Here is a 14,999-nt window from a genome sequence, read left to right on the forward strand (position 1 = left end):
ACACACACACACACACACATACATTCCAATTGCTTCTGATGCCAATGCATTGGCCAGAGAGGGCTTAACTGAAGGAAGCACTCAGGCACTAATCATGGCAGCATAACAGCAAAAGAAGCTGGGATCTACCGTACCAGACAGGATCCAAGATGCAAGCTGTGCAAACAAGCCCCTAAGATCCATCACATAATAGCAGGACCTATGGGACAGGCAGGCAAAGCATACATGGAACGCCTCAACCAAGTATCTGGAGTAGTGTACAGGAACATCTGTGCTGTGTGAACTGGAGGTTCCACAGTCAAAATGGAAGACTCCACCAAGGGTGGGGGAGAATAGACGGGTTAAGATACTGCAGGGCTTCTAGATCCAGACTGAAAACACAGGTGAGGGCTAACCAACTAGACATTGTGGTGGTCAACAAGCTACAGAAGAAGTCGGTAGTCAATGATCAATGTCACAAGCAACTGTAACATCAGGAAGAAGGCGCATGAGAAGCCGGGAAATACCGTGTTGCTACTGCCGCTGTGTGAAGTTGCAAACACCCACAAGATTCTACAGTATGAACAAGCATGCACTGTGAAACTGCCGGCAAAGTAACAGTAGACAAATGGAAATAGATACTATGAGCATTTTGAGATTTTAACTATTTTAAGACAGCAGCAACTCACTTTGGTTTGGTTCTGCCCAGACAAGATGTGAGATTGTTAATCCAGTCAGGCTCACTTTTCTCTTAAGAGCTTTCTACAACACGATGCACCTTTTGTTCATAACTTTCCAGAGAACTGCTCCATAAAAGATTTGAACTATTGGCTCAGTTTGAAGGTTACGGTGCACCATTTAACATCTACTGTCAGCTGTTTTTAGAAGACTGCAGGGTAAATGAGTAGTAATGCTGACAGTTTTCAGAATACTTGTTTGAACAAAAATATGAAATGTGCCCATTTATGAGCCAAAAAAAAACAATATTGCACGTCAAGAATAAATTATGAAGAATCAAAGTTACCAATAATTATTTAAATAAAACAAGTTGTTCTTCAAATAATAATTACCTGAATATAAATGATGTTTTGAAAAGTAAAAAGTTTTTTTTTCAAGATGAAAGAAATGGAAGAAATTGAAATGACTCGTTTTTCAAGTTTTAATTACTTTTATATTTGTAGTATTAACAATAGTTTTTCCAAGAATCATTGAAGACACATTTGTTGTAAAAATAAGCTTTAAATTAAATTTAATTTTACTCACACAAAAGTAAAAAGTCTTCACCACCAGTTTTAACCAACCCGACTTTCACATTGCACTGGAGAAATCTAAAATAATGTTGCACTGATGTCACAGATTTGTTGAAGTTGTCGTAGTGGTAGTATTTAAACTTGTTTTGATCATTTATGTTAAGCATGTAGAAGAACAATGATTTAGATATTTATGATATTGTGATGTCATTCAGTAGAATAAAAGTGTTTACTGTAGGCCAGTAAAGTGTCTTTTGTTGGTTTCTTTTGTCATATTCCCAGTGCCTGACTTTCTGTTTTGTATTTCTTCTGTACTTTTCCCACATTTCTTCTCCTTTTCATTCCTCATTGAGACAAAACCTTTTCTCCCCACAACACTCTTCTTCTTTTGTCATTTTCCCCTTCACGTTTCCATCTTCCTTCCCTTCTTTCTCATCTCTTCATCCATCACTTCCCTTTGAACATTGCCTTTTCTACCAACAAAACCTGTTACATCACCAACGCTTCACCTCCACCACCACCGCCCCACACCCCCTTTTCTGCAGGACAAGTCCTCCCAGGCTCTGAGCCTGTCCAACGTGGCGGGGGTCTTCTACATCCTCGTGGGGGGCCTGGGCCTGGCCATGCTGGTGGCCCTGGTTGAGTTCTGCTACAAGTCACGGGCCGAAGCCAAGCGCATGAAGGTGGACCTTAGCCCCCCCCACTGTCCCAGCCCCTCCCCCAGCACCCAGAATCTAGCCACTTATAGGGAGGGGTACAACGTGTACGGCTCCGAGGGGGTCAAGATATAGGGGTAGGATTTAGAGGCTCCCATGTTTAGGTGGGGGTGATGGTGGTGTTGATCATGGTGGTAGTGCTGTAGAGTCTGTATTGTTGACGCTGTTGCAGCAGCCCCACGTCTTATTTTCATTTATTGTTTATGTGGTGATGAGGATGTGGTCAAGCATTGTGGAACCAATGTATAACATTTTATGTTATTTTTTTTGTTTTGTTTTTGTTTGTTTTATTGGCTGAATCTTTATTTGGAGTTCAATTTCAGTTTGTGTTTTGAGTAATTGGGTTTAGATTTGTGCCACCAAAAAACTTGGTTCCATCGTCTTTGGCTGCAGATGGTGATGATGATGAGGAGGATGACAGTGATGGTGATGCTCTTGGCTAATGAACTGACCAGGCACCTGCATCATTGTTTCAGTCAATCGCTAACAACAGAGTGATGAAGCAGGAATGCACAACTCTGGCGCTGCATGACGTCCAGTACATTTACCATTTATCTACATGTGCTTTTAAGAGGAAGAGTACTTTTAGCTTTCTTTTTCACTTTTTTCCAACAGCATTATCACAAATTAGAGACATAAACTAATCAAACAATGATCAAGCTGTAGAATCATTTTATTTTTGTGTAAATTGACAAAGATATTGACCAAAAATTATTACATTGAATTTCTAGATGAATCACTAAAATTTTCTCGGATGCTGATCGTCTAATTATTTCAATTTCTAATAGAAACAGAGCTGATGTCTTTTTGAATCAGTTTGAACAGTATAACCATGAAGTATATATATATCAGTTTACCACACTTACTATTTTAAAATATTTATCACAGTTTATTTTCAAGACAGGAGTTTATTCTGGTATTTCACCGTTGTGAGAGCAAAACCTCGTTACTGCGATGCTCCTCATTAAAATGCGTCTCTGCTTCTAGCTACAAATTAATTAGCTGCTGCGTGGACAGCAGTCATCGGGAATTTGCTTCTGACTTGAACAAATTTCTACACACTCCTGACGTGACAGGCTTCTCTTGAAGAAAACATTTTTATAATATTCTGATGCCCGTGGATGCTCAGCTTTCCTGATGATTAATTACCATTAGTAGTATAATAATTATTATTATTTTTATATTTTGACCTCTCTGTTGCACCACTGAGGACAAGCACATAAGCAACACAGATGTGAGCTTGCTAAAACCAGTTTACACTGAGCTCATTCCAATAATTTAGAGGCAAAATGTATCATCTGCTGAGGTTTGCAAAAATACCACAAGCGTTCAGAGTTCTGTTTTTGCATCTTATTATTGTTAAACCTAAACCTTTATTGTTTTATTTGCAGCATAAGAACAGCGGAAAATCTCAGTTTTTAAAAATGTCTGTGAAAAGTGTGAACAGGGCTTTAATCTGAATTCAAAGTACCACTGATGCATTATGCCTTTATTGTGTCATCCATAAACTGGAGTCGTGCAGCCCTGCTGTAAATGGTTTAAATAGGCACTGTTGATTTATTCTAGTCCTGACAACTTTAAAACAGCCCGCCTACTTATTAGCATTAATGCAGAGGAATAACCGATGAAGCAAAACACTTCGTAAAGAACAGTTACTTAGTGATGTTGCAAAAACACGACTCGTGTTTGTTGGTGCCACGGTGCAATTACTGTTGGTGAAATGAAAAGAGTCACAGAACTTTTGTTTATTGGACTTACTAACAAAAGATTCACAGGAAATACAAGGTTTGATTCCAGTGGTGTAGTCTACATTCTTGTAGTGTGTGTGCCAAGGTAAATTTAGTTTTACGATGGACACAGCTGAAGCCACGGAGTACGAATGTCCAACGTAAAAATTACTTTACTGCGGTCGATCCGTATACTGTGCTTAGAAACCAAAGTACACTGGTTAGTACAATGTAATCGTCAATTTATTTGTATTTTTAAGCATATTGAACATTTCCACATTTCTCTGATGCTTATATTTGAATAAATGAACAACAAACTTTGTACAACTGTTGGCTTTGCATTAAAAACATGTTATACACTTTATAAAAACAGTATCAAAGCAAAACCTGTTCAAGTATTAAGAAGCATAGAAGTATTAATTAATTTGCTGGATAAGTGAATGTAATAAACAAGTGCTGCATTCATTCAACCTTTATTTAAACAGGTTAATCCCACTGAGCCACGAGGACTCATTTACAAGAGAGACGTGAATTTTAACAGAGTGACGACAACAGTGGACAAACGACAACAATAGACAATCATAAAGGATGCATACAATTTTGTTTGTTTTGTTACAAATGAAAATAAAATGGTAATTAAAAGAATAATTAAAGGAAACGTAGCGAATAAACAGCTAGATTATGTGGCGAATACATACATGCATACAGACAGATTGTTGCGGAAGCATTTAACTGCTGTTTAACATACCAATGACACGTGTCTAATGATGTCAAGTATCATTGGGCATGTTTGTGGGTATACTGAAAATCTTAATCTTTTATAGTGGGTATACTCACGTATCACGTAGACTACACCACTGTTTGATTCCCTTTGAGATAAACTAAATAACTAGATGGAGTGCACTAAATACAGATTTTTTTTCCTTATACATCAGTTTTAAAGAAATAGTCTATTTTTAAAGTAATGTTCTGTCATATAATTATCAATAGTAAGTAAATTATCAGCCATGACTTCAGCCACAAAACACTGAGTATGAAAAAATGCTAAAAAAAATCTTCACTTTGACTAATGGTTAGCCAAATGAGGTCCTGTTGTTTGTCATTTTTCAAACGTTTTTTTGTCAAAACAACATATTTATGTGAAAGAACGCTACAATAACTAATGTTAAGCCTCTGCACTTTCACATGACACCGTTTGCTTTATTTGTTTCTGCTTTCTCAACTAAACAAAGTTCCTGTTACGCTAATACATAGCTGGTTTCGACTGTCAAGTGTAGCGCGGCTGTGGTAGCAAACGGCTTCAGTAGCACGGTGGTTAGTGCCACGGTCTAGGTAATCCTGAGGTTGCAGGTTTGAACCCTTGTTGCATCAGGAAGGGCATCCGGAGTAAAACAATTGCCAAATCGTTCATATAAGTGGAGTGGTGGCGCAGAGGTTAGAGAGGTGGGCTTGTGATCCGAAGATCGCCGGTTCACGCCCCGGCCCCGACAACATCAAAAATTGTGGGTGGGGTAGGTGAAACACCCACACTTGCCCCCACCCTCATTCGCCCCACTCTGGGCCCATGAGCAAGGCCCTTAACCCCCACCATGTGCTCCCTAAAAAAAACAGGTCTCTCTTGAAAATGAGTTCTCGTGGCTCAGTGAGACTAACCTGGATAAATAAAGGCTAAATGAAAAAAAAAAAAAAAGTTTGCTTGCTGTGGCAACACCTGAATAAAGGAGCAACCTAAAGAAAGTCTTTATTGTTTATGTAGCTCATCCACCTCGTCCTAATTTGACTTCACACAGTCTCAGTGACTTTCTTTTCACTCGAGTTGTTGGCAGAATCGTCATAGTACAACTGGTTGACACTACCCTAATACAACTTTTTGCAGACATCAGATAATGAAGGATGAGTATGATGGTGAGGTGATGGTATGCCTCACGCTCCATCTATGATTAGTCATACACAAGCTACAAGTGAGCCAGATAAGACTTACAAGGTTTACACTATTAGAAAAATGGATAAAAGCAAGTTGTAGAAACTGGCCAATGACTGCGTACAGACTGCTGACAGGAAATCATTGGCTCGGTGCAGCTGGCCTGGAACTTTAGCTGGTGTGACCTAAGAACCGATCAGCCAATAGCAAGCCTCTGAACCCACGCCGGGTCAACCTGAGCAGGCTGAGTTTAGCCCAAATGAAAAGGGCTTTTCTGTGCTGAGCATAGACCATTGATGCCAATTGTGCTGAGGTTGATGGATGTATCAGTCTGCTGGGAGATGAGTAAACACTGGCACTGACTAGATGCGCTGATCATTCACAGCCGCAGCACCATCGGTCTATCTATACTCAGCATGAATGTATTTGCACAGGAACGTTGAGACAAACTGAGCTGTTTTATGCAAAAAGGCTTAATATTAGCTTTTGTAGTATTTTTTTCACTCTTGTGATTGCAAAAAAAAATAAAATTAACTTAATAAAATGACCAGAATATCCCTTTAAATCAAAATCTGTAGGTTAAAAAATAAAATCAGCAAAGAGCAAATTTTTGAAGTTTCCTCTGACCGTTCATGTGTGTTTGCGTTCTGGCTGAAAAATGGGGGTTTTCATCCCGACAGCTTTAACGTCACGTTTGTGTGAAGTGTCGCCCGGCTCTGAGCAGTATCAGTCACTCCCTCTCTATAAATCTGAAACTTTCCAACAAAAGTCACTTCTTTATGTTTTCCTTTTGTCTTTCCTGTATCCTCACTTTCCTAATCCTTTCAAATCCCAAACCTAATCTTGCGTACTCAAGCCCACAACCCAACGATGCATGGCATCCCCAAATGCAGATGTCCACAACCCAAAACTGTCTCCTTCACGTGTTTGCTGACTGTTGCCTGCTTTGCCTTTCATTACAGATGCTGTTTGAAATGTTGTTAAGGAGTTTAGGGTGCATTCACACTTTGCCCAAGTTATTATTTTTTTTTTTTTAAGTTTAGCTACATTCAAATTTAAAAATAACATAATAAAAATGTGTTCCTCTTGTTACAAACCAAGTAAAATTTTTATGGTTTAGCAAAATAAAACTAGTAAGCCTCCTGTGGAGTTTTTAAACATGTCACTTATTAAAAAGTGGCCTTGTGTGTTTACAAAATACACAAAAAAATCATATAAAAGCCATTCCTCTTAGGTGATAGTTGTATCCAGTGTTGGTTGGAAATCACCAAGTAGTGCTCTAATCACAGCAAAAAAGATTTTATTATGTTAGCATGTAAAAAACTGTTATTGTCAAGTAATCTGCTGATCACCTTTGAGAACTCAATAAATACAATTTGTTGATTAAAAATTCCTTTTTTTAAAGCCTCTCGTAGTATCCTTTATAAAAGGCCACAAAGTCCGACACGTGTTGTAGATAGCTCTGTTTTTAATTCTGACCAGACTAATGAACTCAAGTTTAATATGACCAGAAGGAATTGCTGACATCCTAAAACATTTCCATCCATCCATCATCTTTACCCGCTTCTTCCTTTTTGGGTCACGGGGGTCACTGGTGCCCAGATCCAGCCATCGCTGTGCAAGAGGCGGGGGCCACCCTGGACAGGTCTCCAGTCCATCACAGGGACACATGAGACAAACGAGACGAATAACCATTCACTCTCTCATTCACACCTAGAGACAATTTAGAGTTACCAATCAGTCTAACATGCATGTTTTTAGTCTGTGGGAGGAAACTGGAGTATCCGGAGAAAACCCACACATGCACGGAGAGAACATGCAAACTAGACTCAGAAAGGTCCCGGGACCAGGATTTGAACCAGGTTAACCTGCTCGCTGAGAGCCAGCAGCTCTACCAGCTGTGCCACCGTGCTGCCCATGTGTTAAGACCTGGGGAGAAAACTGTTTTATTGCTAAATTAATGCAGTGTACCAACCCAAGACTGCATATACATTGAAGCAAATGAAGTTTTATAGATCAAAGTTCATGCTCATTCATCCAGGTGCAAAATCCAATAACGGTCAATCAGGTCATCTGGACAGTTTTGTTCTTGTGGAAAGACGTTTCGCCCTCTATCCGGAGGGCTTCATCAGTCTGAGGAGTCCCAATGATGTCTTGATGCCTTGAACCACTTTGGCTGTGGCTGCCTGCCTGGGGGGAGTTGACAGGGGACAGGACAGCCCCCAGAAAACATCTTATCACCACCAAACTGGTTGGTCCACTAAAGGAGTGTACTGCTTAGTGGGAAAAACAGTTTACTTGGGATTCCTCGGACTGATGAAGTCCTCTGGATAGAGGGTGAAACATCTTTCCACAAAAACAAACTGCCCAGATGACCTGACTGACTATTATTGGAAGTTTTAAAGATATATGTATATATTTTTTGCATCTGCTTATTGATCCATCAGATAGTTTCCCTTTCTGAGCTCAACATGTTTTCAATATAAATAACCACATAATACAAAACGTAGTGGAAAGGTTTGTGAAATAGCTTTCTTGTGAACTGTTAATAAATGTTAGAGACTAAAGTTGTTTTAAGGCTCCAGTAATCTGCTTTGGCTCTTGCTCCATTGGGACTTTCCATTAACTCATCAGTCCAGTCAGGAGAAAACATTATTTCTACAAACAGGTTTACAAAGAGCTGTCTATAACAGGTAAGATAATTATCGTTTTTAAACTTTACATCAAAACTACTTCAAAGGATATGAAAGATATATAAGCTGTTATAATGCAGAGCTACAACTAAACTACTAAAACATCATAACCTTGTGAAAAATACATTTTCAGCCAACTTTAGTGAATAATTTGTTCAAAATTTGATTTAAAAGAACACAATTTGAAAAAAAAAGGTTATTAAATGATTTGTTAGTGAATTATTCAATCATTTTATGATTGCTTGCTCAAAAAGGTCTTGAAATCCTATTATGAAGAAACATTTTTAAAAATCCACAAACAGATCTGTTTTTGTTATGTTTCCTTTTTGTGTGATTGCGCCCTTAGGCATTTTACTACATGTGTGTGTGTGTGTGTGTACAGGCATATGCATGTGTGTTTATGTGCATGAATGTGTGTAGACGCATTGATGTCTCGATGAAAACGGTTGCATCTGCTGTGCAGTTTCCATGTTTCTGACATGACTAATTGGTTTAATCGTGTTCCGCTCTGCTGTCTCTGCCTCCTCCTTGTGTCTCCTCACGCAGCTATCTTTTTCTGAAGCCATGCGGAATAAGGCCCGTCTGTCCATCACAGGAAGTGTGGGGGAGAACGGCCGTGTCCTGACTCCAGACTGCCCCAAAGCCGTGCATGCTGGCCACGCCTCCCTCCGACACCCCGGCCTTGCAGTGGTCTCCTCCGGACTGCCCTGAAAAACCAAAAACACCTGCCGTGCCTTAACGACACACAAAGACTCCAACAAGACGCAGACAGAAACTCGACGTACAACAACACCACATCCACACGCAAAATCACGTAACAGAAACCCTATAAAACTTCTCAGATACAGACATTTTTATTACACACGTGAACTCCTGAAAACAATCATTTCACCGTCCTGCTGCCGCTGACTCGTTGTGCAGGAGACAAAGGAAGAACAGCTGTGGAGGGAACGCTGTGAGAACGATGGACATTTAGAACGTCACACTTCAGCATTAACTTTTTTCTATTGTTATTCTTTTCGGGGAGAACACTATCGTGATAACATCAAGCCAACATGAAAGCCAGCACAGATTTTACATAACATGAAAAAAGAAAAAAAAAGAAGACAACCACAAACCCAATGATGATGATTAAAAAAGATAACAGTTTCTAAAAGACAAGTCAGCTCAGAACCTGTTCAGTCTTCTTTTGACATTGATGGCCTATAAAGCCACACCCACTGACAAGGCCTTACGAAGACATTGTTTTCATCATCATCACCATGGTCATCATCTTCTACTTGCCTACAAAGACTGCGTGCCAGATATTATAACCATTAGGAGACCAGAAAACTGTAAGCTTGAACGGTCAGACTGTGCAAACCTGCTACTTTCCCACAAAGTGAATGAAAAAAAAAGCCTTTTTAACACATAAAGAATAATTTCTTGCTCAGTCAGCAAACTAGTCAACCATTAGAGAACAGAAATAACCTCAAAGCGCAGGAGTCCCTCATCAGCAGCAACGTCATGACATTAGAACTGCTAGATAATACGCTGATGACTAGTTTTTATTTAAACTTAAAGGATGAAAGAAACGACATGGACACATCTCTAAATGTTTCTCAACTTGACCGCCGGAACCTCATGGAAGTTTGTAGAGTAAATGATGGCGTACAGGTGGGAAAACTTTGAACAAATTCAGTATCCAGGTCTTCTCGAACATTAAACCTAGACATATTAACAGCTGAAAAGGCAAATCGAAGCATTTGTTGCAGGTTTGTCTACAACGCAGTGACTTCCAGTCGTGTTTGCTAGTTCTTATGGAACTGAGGATCATTGTGTTCTCAGTCATCCAGAACATGGCAATCCAAAGTGCTTGAATACAAAACAACTGAACTTACTTTGTTTGTTGAAAGTTTTTGTTTAAAATTTTACAAAGGACAAACTCGGTACTAAAATGCTAAAGCTAAAAGCCAAAATCTGAACTTGAATTTCCCGTACACGCTGTAAGACGTCACAGTGCCCCTCTGTTTGTACGCTTGAGCTGTTTCATGTGTTCTGAAAACATGTTCAAGTTTTTTCTACACGACGAACAAAAACAAAGATTCATTTGCATCTTCCTTTAGAAAAGTTTCAAATTAAGGATAAGAACCTAAACTAGCATTTTGCAACAAAATTACTTTCCAAGAAAGCTGAATTACTCAAGTTAAGTTCCAAATATAATCCAAATAAAGTTGTTTCGACTAGTGAAACATCTAACATTTACGCTCAACAAGATAATACAGTGATCCCTCACCTATCAGAGGGGTTACCTTCCAGAGACCCTGCGGTAGGTAGGAGAAAATCCACGAAGTAACGGCATTAAATTTACTTTATTATTTAAATCAGTGTTTCCACTAGATAACTTGCCATGGTGGGGTGCTCATCTCTTCCTTGATTTTTGTTGACTGGGGGGTGGGCAGACACGAAGAGACGTTTGAGCTGCAGCGGGCGGGGTGGGGCAGCATGTGACAAGAACCTGAGTTTTGGATTTGACAATTCAGCCAGACAACAAGAAGAGTAAAAATATTTCTTGTTTTGCAGCTGCTGGTGGGAGTCTGGATCCAGTCACGGGAACAAGTCTGCAGAGATAATATAGTTAGTAGATTGTATGTTTCAGGAAGCTTGCTTGAAAGCAGAAAACAGCCACTAACCTTCTCAGGCAGGTGAGGTGGGAGCCACCTGTTGGAGCTTGATGAGAGGGCGTTACCATAACTGGTGGGAAAGCTGCTGCAAAGGGAGGCCTTTAATGCTGTGAATAGTATTGACAGTGGGGCAATCTTAGGTCGTGGTCCGAAAAGCAAAGCAGGGGTCAAGCACGGGGAGTTAGAGGTCCAAGAACAAATCCAGAGTAAGATCCTTAAATTAGGTCAGATTAGATTAGGGTCAGACAGGCAGAATAAAGCCAGATGTGGAGCAGGCAGAGAAGTAAATACAAGAGACGAGCGTGAGGTCCAGACAAGAGAATCTGACATGAACATGAATAAAGTGCTGGACATCTAATACCATGAAGGGTTAAATAATCTGGCAGAGACTTGGCGTGGATTGAGCTCTTAGAGCATGCAGCAGATGCAGAGCATGAGCGCTGATTAGTGGGCGTGGCAGAGAGTGGTGAACATGACAGCATTTAGCTAGCGCGCCTGTATTGCATGCAGCTAGCTCTGCGCTATATCTTTATTTTAGGCTTTACAAACCCTTCCCACACTCTTAGTAACCTTTTCCACTCTCTTATAAACACTTCATATGATCTTAAAAAACTTTTGCGATCGCGATGAAGATGATGACAATGAGATGGATGAACAGTAGTGCACAGCATGTACACAATATTTAAAAAAAAACCTGGGTTTAAAAAAAACCGCTATTTAGTGAAGCCCTAAAAGTGAACTGCAATACAGTAGTCCCTCGCTACTTTTCGGGTCGTTTATCGCGGATTCGCTCTATTGCGGTTTTTCAAAATAAGATTGGACATGACCTCCAATTGGCTGATAGATGGACGATGATCGGCATGGAATTTTTATTTAAAATAAATTATTTTGAATTATTTAGCACCTCTGTGCAGCCCTTAATGCAAGATAAACTTCCTCCTGCAGATGAACAGGTGAGATCAGCTGATCTTCATGCAGAACAGAGAAGTGGGCGTGGCCAAGAATGCTTGCAGGTGGCTGAGAGCAACGGAGGCAAAGAGAGGGAGATCGTGACATTCTGTGCTCTTTTAGAGCGCTTAGAGTTTAGAAACATTGTTTAGAATATTGCAAGAACGTGGGAAGGGTTTAAAACACCTTAATATCTATGTATCTATATATCTATAGATATATATTAACTACTATTTACTACTTGTACTACTATTCCTACTTTGCGGTTTTTTCACTTATCGCGGGTCTTCACGATACAGATACCACGGGATCAATGAGGGACTACTGTAATTGGAATTCAGTCTGCAAGTTAGAAAGAGAAAGAAATGCTGTTCTAGTGTTCAGTGTTGTGTTTTAAACGTTGGTGTTTAGCCTCAGACTGGACTCGGCAGATTTAATTTCATTCAGGACCAGTTTCTTGCTCCGAATGCATCTGTGTTGTTTTACCGGAGGAAACGGTAAAGCTGACATCAATGCAACTGTCATTAACTTTCAGACTTAAATTAAAAAACTATGTTTTAGGAAACTTTGTTTTACATCCCGTTTTAGATTTGGATCTTTGCTTACAATTTTTTTCACAAAGAAGATGCTGAAGGAACAGAGTTTTTGTTCGTCACATACAGAAAATCAACAAATTTGAATTATTATTGTTATTTTTGTTCATATGTAACAGCTTTAATGTAAGTTCTTACAGTGTGTATTAAACAAAAGCTTTTAACTTTAGGATTTTAATACAAAGTCTACAGTTGTGCACAGAATCCTGCGTCGTTTTTGCAACGTTTTTTACTCTTAATTTGAACTTTCAAGAAAGAAGAGGTTCTATTTTAGCTCTAAGAAGTGGAAATTGTTGGTCTATGCTGTGTGCGCTTGATTTCACTTCAACTCTGAAAGCTTACCGCTGTTTCTTAGTTATTCTAAAACCTTATGATCAGTCTGTCTGAGGTCCTCGGGCGTTTCCGGAGGCTGTGGGGAAGGTGTGGCGTCAGAAAACTTGCTTCGTAGAACAGTTGTAAATAACTGTAGCAAAACAGAGCTCACCTGTCTTTTTTAAAACCATCTTAGATAACGATCCATTGCAATAATGAATATAAAAGAAAATGCCACAACTTGTAATTAAGTAAAAATCATTTTTTTATAAATCTACATACTATATATAATGCAGATAAATATATATATATATATATATCTATACGTCTATAGAGATCTATAGAAAACATTGATCACTGATTGTCGGAGGCCATGGCATACATTTTGTTATATGGCTGTTTTTAATAACTTGAGATCATTAATATGTCACAGGCTGTGTGTGTCCAACTCCATGCATTGAATGTCCATCTGCCACTCACACGGACACACAATGAAAGTGTAAACACGTTGTTGCATACACAGGGTCAGCTCCGAGTCGTCCCTCAGACATCCTTCACTGGGTTTCTTTCTGTATCCCATTCCATTTTTTGTTGTGTGTGTGTTATAGAAGCCCCTGAAACAACAAGCAGAGGTGCCAGTACTCATGACAAAACAATAAGTCTAACAAGTAGGTCTATTGTAAGGATGAGCCTTTGTGTTGGGGAACAGTGCAATCTGGCATTTCAGAAGTGTTAACACTTGTGTTGCATTTCAAATCTACTTGTCCATTTTGTGTCTTTTCAGCGGGTATGAGTCAGGTGCAGACTGAATGAAATCCATCAAGTATTCAAATTAAATGGGATTTTTAACATCAAATAGTTCTTTTATCTCTCTGTATTTGTTGCATAAAGTAAATATGTGAGCTAGTTCAGCTCATATATTTACTTTAGCTGAGATACATGCTGTATAGCTGGTTCTGCACAAAGATAAAACAAAACTTTGCATTTATATCTGAATGACTGAAAAAAGGCCACAAGGTGTATTTGAATGGATTTATAATACGGTTGTAGTACAGCAAGCTGATGATAATTGCGAAGGGATTATGTCATGATACACTTTGATATTGTAAGGCCCTGTTTACACATGAACAATCTCTGGAATTGTTTGCATTTTTCCAATGTTGATTGTGGCGAATCAGCAATATTAAAAACCTGTTTACACTGTAACTGTGCTCGTTGAATCCGCTGTAGTTTCTTTAACAGTTGCCAGACAGGAAATGTCCAAATATCATACTGTTGCTTTAAAATGATAATTTTTTACCCCAACTATGAAATGTGCTGACTGAGGTGTAAGACGAGCTGTGAGTTACGATTGTCTTATCATGTGCACAGAACAGATGGGGGCTAAACTCTAAAACTATCTTATAAGCTAAATTCATCTTATATGTGGCAACTATGATGCCAGGCATTCAATGTAGCACGCATGCATAGGCCTGTCAGGATAATAAATTTTGCTGGTCATTTAATTGTCTCAGAAAATATTGCGATAAACGATAATATTGTTTGAAATTTGACAATAATTACCGGTAACAATTGTCAAATTTAAGAAGAAATGTTGGTTAATTTTGTATGTTGTACCTTTTTTGACCACTGGATGGCAGTATAAGACTGTTTGAACTGAAGGATGGATAGTGAGGGAGCGAGCAGCGTGTCTCTAAGAAAAATGGGAGGGAGGCCCCTTGACGTGACATGGGCTGTCTCTCCTTCCTGTTTTTTGATTCTCAAAATGATGGACGCTTTGTGTTTTGAGCTCTTTAGCATAGCATTTTTCACTCAAAGCTTTTAATTCAAAAAACTCTTTAAATAAGTTCTCAGCTTCTTTTTGCAGAGAAAAAACAACTTTATAGACAAAGGCACAGGTTTCAACCGTGAATTTTGGAGCTTTGAAAAGACAGAGGTTTTTTCCCGGGGTCGACCTGTTAGCTTAGCTCGTAGCTTAGCTTTGCAGCTTTAGCTGCTTTTAACGATCCAAAAACACCATTTTGGACGGTTAAAACAGATTTTAAAGTGAAAAGAGAAAGGGAGGGGTCAGTGAAGAGCACCAGAGTTGAACCTTTGATCATCCAGTGTCTTCAGTAGAAAGAGAGAGACATGAAGAAACGACAAAGCCAATAAATGAAAATGAGGTTGATAATTTTCATTTACCATGCGATTAATT

At 39.2% G+C, this 14,999-nt stretch overlaps 1 protein-coding gene across 1 annotated transcript in view; it reads left to right on the forward strand.

The window, feature by feature from the left end:
- Window positions 1–9,430, forward strand: part of gria4a (glutamate receptor, ionotropic, AMPA 4a) — a 192,036-nt gene extending 182,606 nt beyond the window's left edge. The window contains exons 19-20 of the mRNA XM_037677371.1: window positions 1,775–1,912; window positions 8,833–9,430. Of these exons, the coding sequence (XP_037533299.1) occupies window positions 1,775–1,912; window positions 8,833–8,997 (303 nt within the window). The 3' untranslated portion in view covers window positions 8,998–9,430. The remainder of the gene's footprint in view (window positions 1–1,774; window positions 1,913–8,832) is intronic.
- Window positions 9,431–14,999: the final 5,569 nt, after the last annotated feature.

This window comes from Nematolebias whitei, chromosome 6 (assembly GCF_014905685.2).
Source record: "Nematolebias whitei isolate Nwh7 chromosome 6, NemWhi1, whole genome shotgun sequence".
Classification (NCBI taxonomy): Eukaryota; Metazoa; Chordata; class Actinopteri; order Cyprinodontiformes; family Rivulidae; genus Nematolebias; species Nematolebias whitei.